We start from the raw sequence: 21671 nt of genomic DNA on the forward strand, positions 1-21671 counted from the left end.
TTACTTATTAATGTGCAGTGGGAACATGAGTGCTAATCTTCAGAGCCGTTTTATTATTATATAGCAGTTGATTGGCAGATGGAATGTCAACTCTTACCTCTTGCCTCTTTCTCCACCTGCAGATTCGAACCCGGGCCATCTCTGCTAAAGGCATGACCCTAGTCACCCCCCTGCAGCTGCTTCTCTTTGCCTCCAAGAAAATCCAGTCCGATGGGCAGATCATGCTGGTGGATGACTGGTACGGACTTGCGGACGTGAACTCCAGAGTGAATGCTGAGAATCGAGCTGTGATCAAATTGAGCTGCTGATCTAACTTAGTGTGTGAATCAAACATGGCAGAACTTGGTGGCACAGATGAGGTGCCTTGCCACTTTGTCATTCTCTTCATGCCTTTATGTTTCAGTAGTACGGTTTCTACTCGGTAGTAAGTCTTATGTACTGCTTTCGTGTACTCTGTGTTTTGACTAGAGATTAGAGGTGAGTGTACAGATGCACGTGGCAGAAATGGAGGAGAGCCTAGTGAACAGCCAGTAGGCTCAGTCATATTCTTGGAAACTTGGAAAACTCCCAACAGTCTGAATGCTGAGTGCTAGGTATTGCTAACAGAATTTTGCTCGATAGACTTTGTGATTTAAAACTTCAGCTGGCAGTGAATTTTGAGACGTTAGTGTAGATTATTGTTCTCATTTATACCTGTGTTTGCCTAAGTCTTGGTGGGGGAGGGGGGCGTTGTAGTATTGTAGTTGGAAGTATTAGTACTTGATAAGTAAGTAAAATGAATTCTATCACTTTCTGTGTGTGAATTGAGAAATAACTGTCTTCTTCTATGTCTCTCCCCCAAAACCCCCTTTATCGTTTTTCTCCATTTCAGGATCAGGCTGCAAATATCTCATGAAGTTGCTGCCTGCATCACTGCCCTCCGCTCGGCCATGGAGGCCCTGGTTGTGGAGGTCACCAAAGAGCCCAGCATCATCAGCCAGCTGGACCCTGTGAACGAACGGATGTTGAACATGATCCGCCAGATCTCCAGGCCCTCGGCCGCTGGGATCAACCTCATGATCGGCAGTACACGGTGAGTGTCACAGTCACTTTCCTTGGAACTAAGCGGAGGACAGTAGTTTCTAAAACTGGCCTGAAGTTCCCACAGTTTGTTGATAGAGGCCTTGTACTTGATGATAAAATTCTAGACATGCACTGAATATGGAATTTAGCTCTGATTAACACACTTAGAAAAAGGGGTATTTACTTTTGTCTCTGTGTTAATAATCTCTGAGTCAGTGCATGTTGGAGATTGTAAGGGACCTTGAAGTATGTACGGCACATCGGTCGGTTCCAGACCGCTGCAGTGCAGCGAGCCACGTGAATTTGGGGTTTCCCAGTGCACGTAAAAGTTGTGCTTTCGCTATACTGTAGTCTGTTCAGTGTGCGATAAATAGCATTATGTCTAAACAAGCAATGTATGTACCTTAACTAAAAAATGTATTGCTAAAAAGTGCTAACCGTCACGTAGGCCTCCAGCGAGTCCCGGTCTTTATGCCGGCAGGGGTCTTCCCTGGATGTGGAACTCGCGGGATCTGCGAGCACCGTGAAACGGTGTGTGCGCCTCCTGCGTGAGGCCCTGGGTGGGCCCCACGGCCAGAGAGCGGCAGGGCCCAGACAGTGCTCTTTCCGCAGCGTGTTTGCCATCTGCAGAGAAAAGACGGTGCGGACAGGTTAAATTGCTGCTTTTTCTGATGAAAAGCATCCAGATTTATTTTAGGGAAATAGAAGAATATGTATACCTTAAAGCAAAGAAATATGAAATATTTTTTAATTCTTAAATGTTTCATTTGCTTTTTTTTTTTCACCTTTTAAAGTTTTCTTTGCCCACAACTTTTTATTTGACAATAGCTGGTATTTTACATCAAAGAATAGTGTAGTGGACATCCATATAGTCTCTTAACTTAGATTCTCCGTCAGAATTTTGTGACACTTGCTATCATGTGTGTGTGTGTGTTACATACACGCCTGTTTCTTCTGCTTAATCATCCGTGGTTAAGGCGTAGGCGCCATGGTGTTTTACATCCGTATGCTCCGTACATACATCTTTTAAGAACAAAGCTACAGCACTGCAGTCTCACCCCCAAAGTTTAAGTTACAGTAGAACTAATATACAAACTAAAATTTCAGTATCTGAAATTGCTTTGCGCTTTATGGATTCTGGTTTCCCATTTTGGCTATAACTGAGTTCATTTTTAAAATGTATTAAGTCTACCCAGCAGTGTGCTAAGTGCTTTCCTGATCTACCCGTGGTGTGCGGAGACCACTATTCTCCTTCACGTGAATAAGGAAACCAGGCACAGGGAAGTAAAGGCCCGCGGTTCAAGGTCAGGCAGTGTGGCTCCTGGAACAGTGCGCTCATTTATGATGCCACACAGTTGACTCTGGACCGACATGGGTTGGAACCGTGTGGGTCCACTTACATGCGGACTCTTTAAAACAAATACATAGTTCTCCGTATCCCCGGGTTTCGTGTCTAAGGGTTCAACCCAGCTGCGGATTGGAAACAGTATTTCAGGTTTATGGTTGGGGATTGGCAGACGCAGGGGGCTGACTGTGTGCATTGTTCTGTGACATTCTATGTAAGGGGCTTAAGCATCTATGGATTTGTGTATCTGGGCGAGAGGGGTCCTAAAACACATCCCCCCCCCCCCGATACTGAGGGACAGCTGAGGTTTGTGGGGGTCAGCACCCCTCACTCCCACGTTGTTCAAGGGTCTAATGGTCTGCCCAGCAGATCACATAAATAGAAGAATTATTGAGGAGACTCTTCAAAAACAAAGCTGAAAAAGGGTGTCACAAGCAGACACATACACAGTTCTCGCAGGTGTTTAGGACAGGAGAGATTACTTTTGGCAGAAGGGGGATTGGCCAAGGGGGCTTCGCATATAACCTGCTCTGTTGAGGACAGCAAATGGCAGAGCACAGGGAGGATGGGATACATGGAAGAACAAATTCAGGAAGTATGAATGTGATGTGCCCTGAGTTACCATTCGGAGGATTGAAGTAGGAGACGTGAATAGACCAGACCGCAGTGCAGGAGAATGAGTAGAATCAGTAGGGGGTGGTGGCGGATGGAAGGCGGGGAGAGCGCAGTGAGGGAGTGATGACGGGTCCCAGCCACGTCCTTGACTTGGCCAGCCGCTGACTGGTCGTGCTGGTCTCTGAGCTGTGCAGGAGGAATGGCTGCTTGGGGTGGGGTCTGTCGATGGGGGTTGTTGGCAAAACATCTTGATTTCTGTAGTTTTCCATTACCCCTCATTTTTTTTCTTTGCCACATCTAATAGATTTAAGCATAAACAGATTACCCAAAGACATTTTTAAAAAATAATTTCAGTAGCCCCTGGCTGGCATAGCTCAGTGGATTGAGTGCGGGCTGCGAACCAAAGTGTCGCAGGTTCAATTCCCAGTCAGGGTACATGCCTGGGTTGCAGGCCATGACCCCCAGCAACCACACATTGATGTTTCTCTCTTGCCCTCTCTCTCTCCCCCTCTCTCTCCCCCCTTCCCTCTCTAAATAAATAAGTAAAATAAAATAAAATAAATAATTTCAGTTAATGTAGGAAAACATCTGGTGATTAAGATCAAATAATTTATTGTCAGCTCTAAGATATATTATTTCTTTCTTACAATGCTATATAGTTGAGCTCTGGCTGGTGTGGCTCAGTGAATTGCATGCCAGCCTGCAAACCAGAAGGTCGCTGGTTTAATTCCCAGCTTGGGCTGTGGGCCAGGTTCCCAGTAGGGGGCGTAAGAGAGGCAACCACATGTTGATGTTTCTCTCCCTCTTTGTCCCTTCTTTCCCTTCTCTAAAAATAAATAACATTTTTATTTTAAAAGAGAATGCTATATATAGTTGAGCTGAGTGGAAGCAAACTATCTTAAAGTTGTAAGAATATACTGCCAGACTTGAAGATTTTTGAGAATGAACCAGAAAGAACTTTAGAAAAACAGATGATTACAGTTGGTGCCTTCTCCTGTGTCTGTTTTGGAGTAGCAGATTTATTTCATTTCAGTTTATGTTTATGTAATTGGCTTTATTCCTTCATGTGTTACATTTCAAATGTGACTGAATGTTTTTATTTTGTGACTAGTTGAGGAGTGTTAAGGACACTTTGCTGAAGTAGTGGCTTTGTGCTCTTCTTAGGTACGGAGATGGCCCGCGTCCTCCCAAGATGGCCCGATACGACAATGGAGGCGGATATAGAAGGGGAGGCTCCAGTTACGGCGGCGGAGGCTACGGCACTGGCGGCTACGGCAGTGGGGGCTACGGCGGCGGCGGCGGCTATGGTGGCGGAGGCTACAGAGGTGGTGGAGGCTATGGTGGTGGAGGCTACGGAGGCAGCGGCTATGGTGGCGGCTCCAACTTTCGGGGAGGCTATAGAGGAGGTTCCCGAGGTGGCTACAGAGGGGGTGCAGGAGGAGACTACAGAGGGTCCGGAGGGTTCCAGCAAGGAGGGGGCAGGGGGGGCTATGGGAGTGGCTACTTTGGGCAAGGAAGAGGTGGGGGTGGCTATTAAGCTTGGTTACATTGGTGCCCATTCGTAGACAGTAGACGACAAATGCATGTGACCTGTTTTCCCAAGTTGTTTATTTGCTGTTAATAAGTAAACCCACTTCCCCCATTCTGTGCTTCATTGTAGCTTAAGGAAACCAAGCATATAGATACATTAGTGCTTTTGTTTATATTATGTAAAATACACTCTATTACTAAAGTACCACAGTTTGTATTTTTTTTTCTTTAAGGATTAAAGATTTGCCTTTGAAATTAACTTGATATTTTCTTGACTTTAGTTGAATACAATAGAAAATAAAGTATTAGCTGAACACTGGTAGTGTAATTATTGATCTTACACAGAATAATTTTACAGTGCCAGTGACACCTGTTAGTTTTTAAATGTCAGAGGAATAACGGTGCTGTTCGAAAAGTGTCTTGCAAAAAATACTGGCCAGTAAGTGTACCATTCACGTGGACCACTGCGTCTGAATGATGATAAGACTTTTGACCTGGGGCTGAACATTTTGGCTTTTCCCCAAACTTTGTCTTTGAAAAATGTAAAGCCAGTGTCAGCATTCTCTAAGTTCCCAATGCAAAAGTTAATTACAATTCGAATTAAAAATTAGCCCACAAAACTCTTTAAGTTTATATTTAGGCAGAGAATGAAGGTAAACTTCACCAGTGCATGAAGTTTATGTTTTTGACAATTAACTCTACCTACATTAATGTGCATGTGTTTCAGCAGATACTTGTTAAGCTAGTTTATCTTAACAGGGATGTTTATATACTTATAACACTTGACAGTTTCCAATGGATTTTTACATATTTTTAGTAGAGATTACACAGGCTTTAGATCAAACAGAACTTGGGCTCATACAATAAAGCTGCTTTCTGACACTTGGGTGGCCTCGGGCAAGTTATTTTGCTTTCACGTCCTTTTCAAAGTCCTCGGTCTGCATTTTCATGAGCTGACCTTCAGCAGTTGCCGTCAGTAAGCCAATGGGTCCAGATCTGTATTCCTGCGACTGAGATTTCCTTTCTGAGCATCGGACTGCTACTTACAGCAGTAGTAAACAGTACTTACTGAACATACATTTCTGCTTAAATGTCCACTGAAATTTAAAAAAAAAAAACCCTCAGTACAGTTGACCCTTGAACAACACAGGTCAGGGGTGCTGACCCCTCAACACAGTCAAAAATACACAACTTTTCGTGTCCATCCATGGGGAACCAGTCATATGGACACCCCTCCCCTGCTGATACCACAAACCTGAAGGTGCCCAAACCCTCTGTACAAAAGGACATAGAACACTGCATACACTCAGCCCTCTGCACCTGGAAATAACTGGTTTTGATCCGTGGCTGGTTGAATCTGTGAACGTGAAACCTCGGGGTAGAGGGCTGACTGTTGGGAAATCTACGTGGAACTGCAGTTCAAAGACGGGTGCTCAAGGGTCAGCCACCACCAAGCTGAAGGAAGCCCTCTCCATGTCCTCAACTCTGCTCCCTATTCAACTGTTCTGGTTTGGTTTTTTTATTACAGGGGTTCCAGTTACTTAATGAACAAAGCCACGTGTGTGTCACTTCATCTAGTTCTTCTAAAACACCTTTCAGTTGTGCTTTGATGAAGCATCTGCCTATATTCTGTTCCAGAAACCATTAGTTTGGGTGTATGATGATGCAACAGCAGCCTCCTAGCTGACCTCTGCTGCCTGCAGTCCTGTCTGCAGTGCATCCTGCACACTCCGCTGAAGGACCCATTCCCACACCAATCTAATACCCACCCCACCCCACCCCTTGCCCTCCTGGCCTAAACCAGTGGCCCCTGTTGCCTCCGGATAAGGGCTGAACACCTTCGCCTTCACTTCCTGCTCTCCGCTGCCGCACTCCACGGCCACGCTGAACCTAGAGCCTCATCAGTGGAGCTCGCCTTCTCGTGCTCCTTGTACGCGTTGTGAAAACGTCTTAAGCTTCTGGGAATTGAGAGGCTTTTCTAAAAATGTGGAAGCTATGGACTCTGCCAAAAGGCATGTAACAAAATTTTTAAATGAAAATTTCGAGTAGTATAGACTCATGGGACTTGAAACACCTAATCACTAAAAGTGTAATACCTAGTTTTCTCATTTACCACGTTAATACTTTGGAAAAATTAAGACACCTGTCCTCAAGTTCACTGCTTTCTGGTTCTAAGATAACGTGCCTGCACACTGACTGGGGGTGTCGGGGTGTCTCTTGCTCCTCTAATCATAGCAACAGAGAGGCAGATGGCCAGTGAGCGAGAAGTTTGCTCGCACGGGGCTGCTGCTTTCTGCTCTCGAAGGGCCTGTCACCTGCTCCTGAAGCCAAAACCGGGGTGGAGGGAGGGGCCTGGAAAGGAAAGGCCCCGCTCCTACAGCTCATTAAAATCACTGCTGATTATTCTCGTTAAGGCCTCCAGAGACAGCCCCTGGAGTTACTGCTTGTGTCACTCACACTCAACACTGAAGGACAACTAGGTCTTTCTCAACTGGGCCTCAGGAGACAGCGGCAACACAGGGTCGCTTTCGCTGGGTTACGAAGTAAAAGGCAAGTTGAGGAAGGAAAAGTTGTGAGTGTTTATTTCCTTTCATATTCAAAGGTCAATACAAGTTTACTTTGTGGAAAAGATTTTCTTAGAAACAAACTCCCTTTTAGAGGACACATGGCCATCCAATTTCAAGATTTTATTTCCTGCCTTATTTGCGGTCGGGTGAAGCCAGGTGATTGGACCCTAGCTGTGGAGAGGCAGGACGGTCGAAACAGTGTGTGTGACTTGAAGGGAAGGCCCGGTCCCTCCTGCCTCGCTGGAACTTAGACAATGACTTGAGCAACCATTGCCACGTCGGACCATGTGATTTTGAATGGAAACCACGCAGTGTTAACAATAGAAGAAATGTGAATGTCAAGTGTGGAACACCTCCTCCTACCAGCCCCATACCAAGTAGCCACATGGAACGTGCGCTAGCCCTATACTGACGCCTCTGGACTTCTTGAACATGAAGGAGAAATGCATCTTGATATTGCTCCCCCTTTTTGATTTCCTTGCTTCCTGCCTTTGAACCTGAGCCTATGTTACATATCGTGCTCTCTTACCGTCGTCTTTCCATTCTCCGCATAGAACACCTAACGACTAAGAGTATTTGAAATCAGCGTCTAAAAGCACATTTGTTTTTGGAGTTAGTTACGATGGTGGTACATTGACTAAAAATACACTAATGACCACTGAGTTATATATTACACTTAAAAGGGTGAGTTTTATTGAGTTACATTTCAAAACTTACTTAGAAAATCTTAAGGATCATTCAGTGAGAAAGCATTAAAATGTTGAAATATTTTTAATAAGTTTGGGATTTAATTCAAACTACCCTTCCCGCGGGGGGCGAGATTTAACAGGCGGCCGTCCCTCTGGAGCATGAGCCTCTGACGCAAGCCCGGCGCGCTAACTCGTGACCACTCGGATGTCCCCCTTCGAGTTGGCCTCTATCTTGTTGTCGCTCATTTCCAGGTTCAGGCTGTGCATGACCCTGGACAGCACCGTCTCATCTTTTTTGTCGCCGGAGGCAGCGCCTTTGTTGAGGGCTTCTTCCACGATGAAGAACTGTTCCGCGGGCTGATTAATGCTCACGCCGTAGCCGCTGTTGCTGTGAATGTGGTTGTTAGTCATCTTCAGTTTGGGCGCAGGAAGAACCTGTTGAAGCAAATGAGTTTTTCAGTTTCTACAAAAATAAGAACTAATGAACATGTCATAAACTCTAGAGCTTATTCTTGGGTTTACACATTTCCTTAAGACAAGAGAATCTCAGTTCTGAACAAGTTATTTTCCTCACACTGGATTACTGTAATATTAACTGCAAAAATGCTTAATGAGGTTTTCAATGTATCAGTTATTGATAAACTGAATCTAGATGGGATTATAGCAGTATCCCATGAAGCTACTTTCAATATAACCTGAGAAAAAGGAAGATATTCAATGATTTCAGATAATTAAAATGATAAACGTAATTTCAACTAATGATATATAAACTAGATTTCTGTGGAGAAGCCTCATTCCATGAGTCTAGGGAGGGGCCTAGGAAGGTAGGAGTTACAGGAGTGGACAGGGATGGGAAGGAATCTCACAAGTCATGCTGTCAATGTTTCACTTGGCTCGTTATTTTACAAAGTTTGAAAGTAAGAAAATACTTTAGTATATTTATTATTCTCTTAGTTTGCTTTATTTCACAAAATGTATTATACGCCTGCTCAATGATGAATCTAAAACATTTTTGTAAGCGCTAACTTGCCCACTTTCTCATATTCAAACTTATCTGCTGAGGATTCAAGTTGAAATCATTAATTGTAAAACTAAACTTACTTCCTACCAGCCATCATTTAAACCATATTATAATTATTTGTGCTATTTTCCAAGGCAATGATAACACTTAGACTAAATTTTTTTTAAAGATTTTATTTATTTATTTTTAGAGAGGGAAGGGAGGGAGAAAGAGAGAGAGAGAAACATCAATGTGCGGTTGCTGGGGGCCGTGGCCTGCAACCCAGGCATGTGCCCTGGCTGGGAATCGAACCTGCGACACTTTGGTTTGCAGCCCTCGCTCAATCCACGGAGCTACGCCAGCCAGGCTGGCACTTAGACTAAAATTTTAAGACTAAAACTAATATTTTAGTATGTAATAATTCTCTATGAAGAAACATGGGAATACCTTCATACTAACTCCACCTAAGGTGCTTTTTGAACCGTCACTGGTTCCGAGGGTGTTACAGTGGTGAATTTCATTCCTTTCCAGAACGGCCATACTCCCAGGATACAGTTCAACACCAGCACCCTGTCAATAAAAAGCAGTAAAACTATCTTTAAAACACACCTCTAAAATTTTCTCTAGATTTCAAAGCAGTAATTCTATGTTAACAATGTAAACACACTTAAGTTACATGAAAATACACAGTAGTGCAAGTTTATTGTATAGATGTTCTAAAAATGTGGAAAACTATTGTCTCTGTTAGGAAACTCTTGGGCCTACAAAGAAGTCACATGGTCCATTACATTGCTGTTGCACCCAAATGAAGTCTCCAGAAAGAGGGTCAAAAACTTCTTTAAGCAATTCTCAGTTATAAAAATTTGCTTATATGTACTCTAAATCCCTCACAATGTTGCTAAAGTCTATGTACTCATTTTAGTGGAAAGGAAGAAAAGAATCATTCTATTACAGATCCTCTCATTTGTCTGCTTTTAATTTTGTTTCTCATTCAATTTTCCAGCCCTTTAATGACCTCTGTGACTGTTGCCCGGAGACCAGAACTGTTAGGAGCTGTCACAGCACCTGGCAGCGGTGTCTGACAGCCTGCAAGTCCTGTTTCTTTACCATCAGGAAACTGATTCATGATCTGCCTGATAGCCTCTGATTCCTGCACTTTTTTAAAAAAAAATCACAACACAAAGCTAATAATTCCCTACTTTGAACTTAGGCAGTTCACTTGTCTTAAGCATACTGTGACATTGTTGTCCTCATTTTGTTTATTTTCATTAGTTTCTAAGCTTGATTATAATTGAATTCAAAGATGGAGTAATTGCCACCCTTTGTTTGCATGTTAAGGTCGCGCAAAGTTATCTACAGTCATAGAAAGCCGTAGTCGTTAAAATGCAGTACCTGGGCACCAGTTATCTCACTGTCTGTGAGTGTCAAAGCAGCCCCTGTCAGAACACACACTCCTGTTCCTTCACATTTTAACACACAGTTCTCTAGAGTCATGTGACCAGACTCCACCACCACAATACCATCAACTGTCCCTTGTTGTATCAAAGACAGATGCATTAGTTTCACATTATCAGCTTTGGACACCACAAAACTGTCATGAGAAGGCTCAGAAGTAATTCTAATCTCCTCTCTCTTCCCAACTCCTGAATCATAGGAACAAAGATACATATAATTAAATCAGTAATCCCAAAGTTTGAAGCCTTTGGTTATTCAATAATACTGTTTTTCTTTGCATATAGTTTTAAAAAGTAACATGTATAATTATTCCATTGCTAACTAATTAGATACTTACCTATCCTGTAATCTTTTGTCCTTATTTTGATGTCAGATTTTTGATTTATACTTAATCCAAATCTACTTATGGTATTTAACATACTCTTTCCACTGTGTATTTCCCTAAATTATATAATCAGCAGTCATGTACAATATGTTAAGACACAAAAAGTACCTTACCATAACCTAGTTTTAAAATCTTTGTAAATTCCCATACTAAAAAAGACTGGCAGAGAATCCTTGAATTAGGTTACAAGATTAATGTAATCACACCCATAGTTTTGCTCTAGAGTAGTCAAAGCAATCATCTAAATGTAACATCAGTCCAAAAATAAAGGGCTCAGTCTTCGAGAAGGTACAAAACTTTTGAATTACACATATGATCTTATTATCCACATAGTAACATACTGATTACAGTCATCAAAACCTAGTGAAAAGTTTGCTCAGTTTTTATGTAGACAGGCAAAGTTGAAGTTACTTGTTCTTTTGGCCAGACAGGGCTGAATTAAAGTTACTAAGTATGTTCAGAACCTTAAGAAAAAGTAAACTATGCTTTTCTACTTCTGTTTTAGTAAGTTTTCATATGAATTAACTCGAGAAAATGCTGAGTATATTGTAATACAGCCTTACATTGGGGGTCCCGCTAAAGTGATAGGAAGTGCAGTGGGGACAGATGGGAAGGAAGCTGTTCAGTAAAAATGCAGATGACGCTAATAGAAAATATCGTGAACAGGTTCTTATTTTGGGGGTTCAGATCCTGTTCTGAGACCCGGCTGTACTGTCGGGGGAACGGGGTCTCAAGGATCCGCTCTGGTCCAGCAGGCCCAAACAGGGCCTCTGGCATGGACACCAGACCATGAACACGTGAGAAAAGCCTCGTTTGTGAAAGGCACATAAGGGATTTTTGTGAAAAAGAAACTGTTCTAATTTCTAGTAATTTGATAAACCATGTTTACAATAATACAATCTGTCAGTACACATTGCCATGAAAAGACAGCACAGGAGAACGCCCTGCTAACCCTTTATGATGATGTCGTCCGTCAACAAAGCAAGATTTACAGCTTGATATTCTCCTGGGAAAACAACTACAGTGTCTCCACTGTAGCAGCTATCCAGAGCCAAATCCAAGTCGTCGTGCTGCTGGAGAAACGTGTCTGAGGATAAGTCCTTTACCTGCGGAGGAGAAATGAAACAGTGTACCTTCAGCAACAGGTCAGACTGAGGTCATTTTAATCAGTTCCTTACTGATAACCTGCTTTCCCCAAGACTTACCTTGTACTGGTTATAACAAATACACTGTAATTATTACATGCATTTATGTTAAATGTTCCCAGTATCGTCCATCATTTCAGGGAGTGATGGAAAGAGACTTTCTTTATGATCACATTATGATCATAATGATCACTTTCTTTACAATCACAGCCATCGAACACTGTGTGCCAGAAGCCCCGTTTTGAACTTGACCTGTCATCTCCTAAGCGTCACCACAGTTCTGTGAAGTAAAGTGTTGTTACCTCTTTAACAGGTTACGAAATTGAGACTAAGTGAGATTACATGGTTTGGGGTTTTATTTGAGATGACGAAAATGTCTGGGGACTAGAGAAATGGCGGTGGCATGTGAATGTACTACATTTCACTGAACTGTCCACTTTAAAATGGTAGTTTTATGTGAATTTCAGCTCAAGAAAGGGGGAAGATACAAGAAAGAACACACTGTCTTTGAGAAGTCAGGAAGCAACAGAATCAGCAGTACAGACGGAAGGGAAGTCAATTCACCTTTGTACCCGGCACACTGTCAGACAGGTACCGCATTCTGTAGCATTACAGGGAAAATCTGAGCAACGATGACACTTTATTGGGATCTGAACTACAAAACAGTAATAATAATAGCAGTTGGTACTTCTGTGGTAGGCATTTGCTAAAGGATTTATATAAAATCACTTAAGCCTAACGACCATGCCGGATAGGCCTCATTACTCCCTTTCACAAATGAGGAAGTGAGAGAAACTTTGCAATTTAGCTAATCTCATACACACACTGAGAAGCAAAAGTGTGAATCAAACCCAGGTTTCTATTATTCCGAAGTCTGTGTTACTGCTAATCACTGAGCTGGACGCAATGGGGGACATAAGGCACCCAAGGGTCGCACAAGAACCCTACCTTTCAAGAGCTGCTTTTCTGATCATGCGCAGCTAAACTGAAATGAGCAAGAAAGAGCAGTGAGTTTCTCACCATGTTCGTCGTCATCACTTTCGCCACAATGTGTGTTATAGTCTTTCCAAATTCTCTTCTTCCTTTCCGACGCCTCAGAATTCTCGGGAAAAACGGTCCGTGGACTCTGGAGTTGAACACATTCAGGATTAACAATGAGAACAGATTCGGCCTGAACTGAGGAAGTGAAAACTTGGTACTGAGCATCTTGGACAAGTAGGTTCCACTAACTTTAAGCTCTTTGAGAGCAGTGAGCAATCGGAGAACACTGAATGAGTATAGTAGTTTAGGTAACTGAGTGTCTATACCCTTGAACTCTAAAATCTCTGCATTTTCATGGCATGTACCTGGAGTCTGTGTGCAGTGAATACCTCAACCCCTCAACTCTTCCATACAGTAGAAAGTTTGTCCAATTGTACTTTTATGACCCACTGAACTGCGGAATCACACAAAGCCAAGGTGGGTTGTGCCTGTGATATTGAGTCCTAAGAATGTTTTGGGACATGTCTAATTTTACATACTGTGTTCAATGTTAGACACAACATTAAAACAATTCATTAACATAGATACATAGATACTATGTTAACGAACTATTTCAAAGCCTAGGGTCTCCTTAGAAATAGTTAGCTGTGGGCTCCAGAACAATTCTAGTTTCTCTCTAGTTGTCTTATGTTTGCTATTCAGAACTTCTAAATAATTCCATTCTTTCTCTTCTTTCTCCTTTTCTTTACAGTTCCTGTTTTCTAACTCGTAATCATTGCAGTGTCCTCAAAAGAAAGAACATAAAAATTGAGTGTAACTTTTACCATTACTGTCAGTCAAAGGGGCACTCCTTTTCCAACAGAGGCAGATTTACCCTTACTCTCCTTGGGTGTGAACCTCTGGGGTCTCTGTAGCACTTTGATTCTGCTGGGTCCTGACTGGGGTGCAGCTTTAGTACTGATACGTTTCATGCTATATTTCAAATATGTTCGTGAAGCTTACATTTTCAGGAAACTGGTTCTAAGAATTTATTATGCAAGTTATTAAAATTTGAATTCCAACATATTAGCAACGCCCTCCACAGCAAAAATTTCACTTAACATTCCAAAATCAAATCCACTTAGCACTTTTATATGTATTTAAACAAGTGGCTTTGATATTGAGAAAGGGAACTACTCGTACATTACTTTTTCACCACATACCCGATTACAATCACTCAAAGTGCAAAGCAGCATCCTACATTCAGGAAGTAACAGTAATCATGCAATCCTAGTTTTAAAATCAGTGTTTTTTGATTTATTCTAGAAGTCTTATAGTATTTTTACATTTAGGCCTGTGGAGCATTTTGAGTTTTGTGGAACCTTTTTTCTTGTTGTAAGCATGGTTCATGATAACTCACAGACCCTTTACATGCCCGAGATGAATCTGGAAATCTCTGGTTCTTTTCACTAGTTTCCATTCTCTGTTGAGATTTCCCATGGACTGAGTAACACCGTGTTTTCCTTTTACCCTTTAAACACACGTACGATAGCTGCTTTGAATTCTTTGGTCAATCCACCACTCGGGACACCTCACAATCAGTTTATACTTTTTTCCTGGGTGTGGATCTAACGAACATTCTGGTTCCTTCGTGTGTCCAGTCATTTTTGGTCAAACAGTGGAAGTTTTGGGTAATATATTTTAGTAACTTTGGATTGTGTTACGTTCTTCTGAGGATTGTCACCTTGTCTTCTACCAGACAGTTGGAATGCCAACCCCTCCCCTCGAGGTACAAGGCAGCTGACATTTCCGCTCAGTTCGATCGACCTCCAGCCTCCTTCCGAGCTTGGCCCCCAGCTAACCTCCGCCCCGCGGCGCCCGCTGTTCACTCGGTGCTCCGGCAGGGACTTGAAATGGCAGTGCGCATGCTCAGTTCGCGGATCCTGCCCTCTGCATCTCTTTATTTTCAGTATATCCCACCTAAATTTCCCCGGGATCTGGCAGCCCTGAACGCTGTCCTTTCTCACCTAGAAACTGCTTGTTTTGCTGCCGGAGCTGTGAGAATTGGTGATTACCTTAGATCAAAAAGCCACAAATTCCCTTTTCTTACCCATTCCAAGGATAAATCCATTTCAGGGATAAACTTTCTTTGTTGCTGCCTGCTTTTAGTCATTTCATAGTGCCTTAAAATAGTTGAATACTTCTAATAAATTCTGTCCAGATTTTATAATTGTTATCGATGGAAGAGTTTGGCCAAGTAGCTCACTCCACTGCTCCCAGAACCAGATTCACTGTGACTCTAACTTTTAAGATGAGCGAACTCTGGGTTGCCCTATGCCACCGGAATCTAAAGTCCAGTGACAAAAAGGTATATTCAAATTCAACTTTTGTTGAAGTTGCATGTCTAGATAAGTGGATTTCAAAAATCGTATCTATATTGATTCTCCAAAGTAACCCCAAGGCTTTGTTACACAGGAATCCCAATAACAAGGAAACACGCTATAGTCACCAGAATGGGATTCTTAGTGACTGAAAACGAGGTCAAATTTGGGAGAAAACACACACAAAAAAATGTAGGCTCACAGTCAACAGATAAGTAAAATGTGGCTCAGAATTCCTAAGGCAAAGGATGAGTAAAGGGAGGACACAAAAGAGGGGGTGCCACAATTTAGTATGAGCTAATCAGAAGGTATCTGGGTCCATTCAAGATCTTCCACTGATGTGGAGACCAAGAGAAAGAATTCTTGTTTCCCCTCTATTTAAAACGAAGACAGAAATCTACATTTTACTGGAAGAGAATGACATGGATTAAATCTACATCGTCTTATCATCAAAAACAACTTATCAACTTATGTTGGTCAGAAAAGCAGAAATTATGAGGCAGCCAAATTACTCAGCTCTTTACTATGCATATTATGTGTGGAGGAAGTCTCCCCCCTTTCTTATGTTTTGGCCATAATCAAGAAAGTAAAGAGGAAAGATAAGAAAAGGACCAGATTTAAGAGATTGTTTTTATATTTAAAAAAAAAAAAAAAAAGAGTCCTGGCTGGTGTGGCTCAGTGGATTGAGTACCAGCCTGAGAATCAAAAGGTCATCAGTTCAATTCCCGGTCAGGGCACATGCCTGGGCTGCGGGTCAGGCCCCCAGTGGGGGCATATGAGAGGCAACCAATGCACCTCTCACAAATCAGTGCTTCTCTCCCTCTCATTTCCCCTCCCTTCCCCTCTCTCTAAATAAATAATTATACTCTTTTTTAAAAAAAACCTAGAAACTTCAAAGAGAAAACATCGACAAATTAAAAAAAAAAGATTGCAGTTAATTCAGCTAATATAAAAATGATTTTCCAATACTGGTAGTTGCACCTTGTGTTTAACTCCTAAACTGGACATTTAATTTCATAATCGTATCAATTAGGGTAACAAATATAAGTGATGTAATTAAAGAATAACCATGTAGTCTTTTTTGTTTCCATTTAAAACAGAGCAATTATTACCGGAGGCGTAAATCTTCCCACATTTTCAGTAGTCCACAGAGCATCACTATCTCATAGTATTTTTTCCAGCACTCGACGGCCTCCGCTGCAGAGGGGTCTTCTTTAATGTTGCTCTGATACTCAATGAGCTCGACACGCTTGTTTTTATATTTCTCCAAGGTTTTTTTGAAACGCTGTGCTATAGGGCCAGGTATTGTTCCGTCCTGTATATCGCACCACCTGAAAAGTATCGATATAATTACAATGCTTATCTTATATAATGTGCCGAACAAGCTTTAGTGTATACTTACAAATTAATTCTTTCTTCAATCAGAGCAGTATAATTCTCAGAACTTTCTTCATCATCCCAGTCTCTCCAGAGAAAGTCATAAAAAAACCTATGATCAAATTAAGATGAAAACAGTCAAAAGCAGTGAGTACCACATTTAAAATTGAAAGGACATTCCGATGTCAGGATTGTTTATATGAATTTTAACTCTTAAGAAAACATTTTTAATCATTAACATTTCAGAGCTAATATTAAAGGTGAAGTTTAAAAACTTGATTATCTGGATTCTACTTTGGTTACTACGGATAAGATAATGTTCCTTAGAGTGGAATTGTAAATTACAGGTTTCAGATTTCATAAATTTGGGTTATTATTTTGTATACAAAAAAACTCCTTAAGATATCATCAAATTTGCATATTGAGGGGAAGAAAGCATTAGAAAAACAAAAACATGCCTCTAAATGTTCTGTATCAAGTTTATGGGTAGCTTCTCTCAAATTGTTCCCCATTGTAAGAAGCAGTCATACTGTGAATGACATCTAGTATTTGTAACAAATACCCTTCAGTGTGAAAAATGAAATCTGACATATTTAAGATGCTTAAATATGAACAGAATTTAGTATTACTTATCACTAAAATTCTTAATTCAATCTTTGTGAAATGTAATACTGAAAAATAGCAAACTTTTATCGCCTGTGTATACTACTTCACAAGAGAATGTTTTAACTAGGAGTTACAAATGTGTTCATTAAAAATGGACAAAATGAATTCAGCAGTAAGTAAAAATTAATAAATATTCATGAACTACTTGCATAAATAAAACTTACACATTAAATCAAAACTTCGAATATGATCATTGTAGCTTTCAGAAGGAAAAAGCTCTAGTACCTGACAACTTCCAAGGCCAAAGCAATGTCACGTATTTCAGAATCTTGTCCTTCAACAGGGTGCACTTCCAAGAGGGGCACGCAGTGCTCTAGCTCCTCTAAAATCTCATCAACCAGACCCCTTGGAATATTCGCAATATTAGAAGAAAAAGGCTCAGCAACAGAAACAGGCACTTTGAAACAAGATGTTGAGCTTTGGTGTGGTGTACAAGTTACCTACAGTAAATATTATAAAATTTGTGTTTGTAACTATAAATGAAAATAAACCACAAAGTCTTTTTTTCCCATATGTTAGCTATTTATAACATTAAAAAAATTTTTTTATGACTGACCTGGTTGGTGTGGCTCAGTGGGTTGAGTTTTGCCCTGAGAACCAAAGGTTTGCCAGTTCGATTCCCAGTCAGGGCACATGCCTGGGTTGCAGGCCAGGTCCCCAGTAGGGGGCGTGTAAGAGGCAACTACACATTAATGTTTCTCTCCCTCTCTTTCTTCTTCCCTTCCCCTCTGTCTAAAAATAAATTAAAATCTTAAAAAAATGCTATGACTTCTCTAACAATCAATATATAGGATAATTATAGGTTAATATTAAGTAAAATATCAACATAACTTTTGAAACCCTATTTCTTAAAGACATTAGTTTTCAAGGTTCATGAGAGGAACTGCATATCTCCTACATTATTTATTTCTAAGTTTGAGTTGCCAGACTTTCAGATTTTATAGAACAGTAATATTTAAAGTTTTGGGGGGACTAATTTTGCCATGAAAGAATGTTTTTAAAAATCCTATTTGTATTACATCATTTGTATTACATCATTTGTATTCAAATACAAAGTAGGTAAAAGGACATAATCAAAGAGTAACTCTTCAAGTTGAAAAAATTTAGCTTTATCAACAGTACACTATGTTGTTTTACTTGGCTCATTTCACCGAGACACAGTGATAACCCCCAGCGCTTGCCTGACAAACCAGTGCTTGAGAACCACGGAACTGACAGTATTACTTTCAAAATATATAAGTATCAACACAAAATTTTAAAATTAACAAGTTAGCAAAAGGGTACACACTTTTTTCTTCTTTTTTTAAAATTTTAATCGTTGTTCAAGTACAGTTTTCTGTCCTTTACAAAAGGGTACAAACTTTCCATTGTAAGATGAATAATGTTTGAGAATCTAATGTATAACATAGTGCCTATGATTGATAACATTATATTGTATAATTGAAATTTGTTAAGAGAACTTAAATATTCTACCCCCCAACACACAAAAAGTAAATATGTGTAGTGATGAATAAGGGAATCAAACTTACATCAGATATGCTACAATATGTAACCTACAGACATAGAAAAGCAAAACCTTATCAGATGAAGGCTTGGAAGTTGATATGTTAAAAAGCGTACTTTTCATTTAAAAAATTTCAAATTATACTTATAGTTTCCGGATCCATTTTTCTTCTTTCCTTATCTAACTGAATATCATAATTGAGTTAAATGAAGAAAGGAAATGATGGAAAAAAGCCACAAATTTGTTAAAGCCTAAAAATGATTAATTTTTAAGATATATACGTTTGTTATTTTTATGTTATTTGAGAATTAAAACTAGGCTAATAAATACTAACTGATACTACTGGATTACATTTTAATTATATTATAGGTAAATGCGTGCTAATGTACCCTCTTACCTTTTTACACTAATTAACTTACAAACTTAAAAATATAAGTAAGCTTTTGTCAACTTCTGTCTCAGTATCAAAGCCCCAAATTAATAGGGTCATATTTTGGTCTTAAAAAGGACTGATAATTTCACTCAAAAGAACCAAGAGCGGGCAAAAACTGTTTACCTCAACCAGTATACCAACAAAAGGGATGGACGCTTCTTCATACGTCACAAAGAATAACTCGGGATTCGTCTTCCAGACCCCAAGCCATCTGTCTCTCAACTTTAATTTCTCTGAGAGGTATTTACTCATGGCCTCATCAGCATCTTCTGCCTAGCAAAAACACGGAAACACAAAACCCACACGTAAAATCCTAGGGACTTTCAGATGTGCATGTAAGTTTATTGATCTTTATTTTAAACATGGCACCAATACACTCTTCAATAGTGAAAAGCCTGGAAAAGAACAGATTTGAAATGAACCTATATTTAATGGAAAATATGAACATAGTAATGATCAAATTTAAAAAGTTATTTCCTCCGAACTTTAAAGATGTAATGACTTAACTATTCAAAACATATGCAGTGCATAGAAATTTAAAATAGCACTCCATTCTCTATAACAACTGCATGTGTTAAACATTCAATAAATATTTCCCCATTTGATTTTTTTAAAATTTAAATCCAGCTGTCTCAAGGATGATAGTGTAAGTTATTAGAAAACTCAGTCATTAGACCCTGTTTGATTAATGACACAATAATCTAGGTAAATGTTTTTCAATGTCTTTAAGAGACCTAGCCTTCTCCAACCCTCAATATTAAAGTTGGTCATTAATACTGTCCCAGTTTTCTGATATTGATGTTTTTAAAAATATTATTTTGGATTAAAAAATACAATTAAGCTATGGAAAACTCTGAAAAATACAAAAAAAAAAATACAGGGAAAACAAAATCACACCTAGTCTTTGCAGCCAGAATACAACCACTGTTGATAGTATTTCTTTCCAGTCTTTTTTCCATCCATGTATTCATCATACATATGAATCAATGTTTTGTCTGCTCATTTTCCTACTTAACATTATAGCATAAGCATATCTATAGTTATTGAAAATGTAACTTTTCCAGGTGCATGGTGTTCCATTATATGAAGCCCCAAGTTCTTCACTGCTCCAGTAGCTAGAAATGAGCGTCTAATTTTTAATTCTTATAAATATCACTGCAGCGAATATCCTGGTACATAAATTCTTCTGCTATGACTTTTTAAACAACAAAACAGGTCAGAAACATACAATATTTGGTCTATTCAGTATTACCAGGTGCAGTATACATCTTCTCTTCAAAACATCATTTCACACCCTCGACTGATAGGTGGGAACATTCTTAGGGTGTAAACATTTTTAGTATGGTAGCGTAAAACTCAGGGCTATGGACTCTTACCCCTAGGTTTGGGCACAAATTACTAAATGAAAAAACTGCGATAGATGCGCGGACACTGATGAGGCCTATCTACGTTTTTCGGAAGCTCTAGGAAAACCGGAAGAAACACGACGAGCGCTGTCCCCTTAACTGACAAATGTTCGGTTTGACGCAAATCGAATGGTCACTCCTTTAGGACAGGGCCTGGGTAAGCCTGATAAGGTGCGAAGCGCATCAGTGTTGAGTAATTTGGTTTTTCTGGAATGCACGTTTCCTTTGTGCCCTCTGCACCCCCATCTCCCTGGGAGGTGTACCCGAATTCCCCCGCTCACCCCCCACCTCCCCTCTGCAAGGGTCCCGTGCTGGATTCCGGTCCCTTCTCATGCTCACCTTACAATCCTGCAGCACCCGGTCGCAATACAGCGCCACCTTTTCGTCCCGCCACATGCCCCTCATGGGGGAAACGCAGATGGGGGGCAGTGGCCGCGCCTCCGCCTGCGCCTCCTCGGGCACAGAGGGAAGGGGCTCCCCTTCCTCCCCCGCCGCCCCCTCGCCCGGGCCCTGGGCCTGAGTCGCCGGCAGGAGCTGCAGCCGCCGCCGGGCCGCCTCCCCGCCCGCCTTCGCCTTCACTGGTCGAGGGGAGGCCACCACCGACCGCGCCGGGGACGCCCTGCTCTTCAGCGTCCCCGCCGCCGCCCCGTCTCCGCCGGGCGCGGAGACGGCCTTCTCGCCTCGCCTGCCGGGGCTCCCGGTTCGGCCCTCGGGCCCCGCAGCCCGGGCCCCCGACGCCATCTCCGCCCCCCGCGGGCCAGCTGCAGCCGTTGGCACCTTTCCCGCCCGGCGCCGCGCCGGCCAATGGGCGAGCTGTGTCCTGGGAGCCGGCAACGAGCGCGGAGGCTCGAGGGGGTCCCGCCGGAGGCGAGATGGGGATGGGGTGCTGGGGCTGGGTGCAGGGGATTGATACGGATGTTGTGGGGGCGCGGCGGGGCGCGGCGGGGCGGGGTGGAGGGGCGGTTCGAACGAGGTGTTGGGGGCGTGGCCCTTGGGTGGGGCGTGGCTGCGGGGGCGGGGCATGGTGGCGGGAGCAGGGCGGGGTGTGATGAGGGGGCGGGGCTCCTGGGTGGGGCGGGGTGGCAGGGCGGGGCTTGGGCCTGAAGTATTGAGGGGTGCGGTTCTGGGCAGGTGGGTGGAGTGGGATTAAA

The 21671-nt window shown here is 41.7% G+C and overlaps 2 protein-coding genes across 4 annotated transcripts in view; one reads left to right on the forward strand and one right to left on the reverse strand.

Annotated features, from left to right (window-relative positions):
* The window catches only part of DHX9 (DExH-box helicase 9), a 41942-nt gene extending 37131 nt beyond the window's left edge, over positions 1–4811 (forward strand). For all 3 annotated transcript variants that reach the window (XM_045838405.1, XM_045838406.1, XM_045838407.1), the window contains 3 exons: positions 123–238; positions 872–1072; positions 4187–4811. In XM_045838405.1, the coding sequence (XP_045694361.1) occupies positions 123–238; positions 872–1072; positions 4187–4559 (690 nt within the window). In that variant the 3' untranslated portion in view covers positions 4560–4811. The remainder of the gene's footprint in view (positions 1–122; positions 239–871; positions 1073–4186) is intronic.
* A 2978-nt stretch (positions 4812–7789) lies between these two features.
* Positions 7790–21385, reverse strand: SHCBP1L (SHC binding and spindle associated 1 like). The gene is made up of 10 exons (XM_045838618.1): positions 20860–21385; positions 19238–19387; positions 17403–17617; positions 16537–16623; positions 16247–16465; positions 12814–12919; positions 11601–11754; positions 10201–10451; positions 9256–9378; positions 7790–8243 (listed from the first exon to the last, which is right to left on the reverse strand). The coding sequence occupies exons 1-10, from the start codon at positions 21259–21261 to the stop codon at positions 7995–7997; spliced, it is 1956 nt and encodes a 651-aa protein (XP_045694574.1). The 5' UTR covers positions 21262–21385; the 3' UTR covers positions 7790–7994.
* Positions 21386–21671: the final 286 nt, after the last annotated feature.

This window comes from Phyllostomus hastatus, unplaced genomic scaffold (assembly GCF_019186645.2).
Source record: "Phyllostomus hastatus isolate PE091 unplaced genomic scaffold, TTU_PhHast_1.1 phas_contig_283, whole genome shotgun sequence".
Taxonomy (NCBI): Eukaryota; Metazoa; Chordata; class Mammalia; order Chiroptera; family Phyllostomidae; genus Phyllostomus; species Phyllostomus hastatus.

Bases quoted from the DNA above. Each gene is read 5' to 3' on its own strand.
- SHCBP1L (XM_045838618.1), bottom strand. From the start codon at position 21,261: ATGGCGTCGGGGGCCCGGGCTGCGGGGCCCGAGGGCCGAACCGGGAGC. The intron at 16,466-16,536 runs GTAAGTATACAC...GATACTTTTCAG, and splicing joins ATTGAAGAAAGAATTAATTT to GTGGTGCGATATACAGGACG. The intron at 11,755-12,813 runs GTGAGAAACTCA...TCTCCTCCGCAG, and splicing joins AAGTGATGACGACGAACATG to GTAAAGGACTTATCCTCAGA.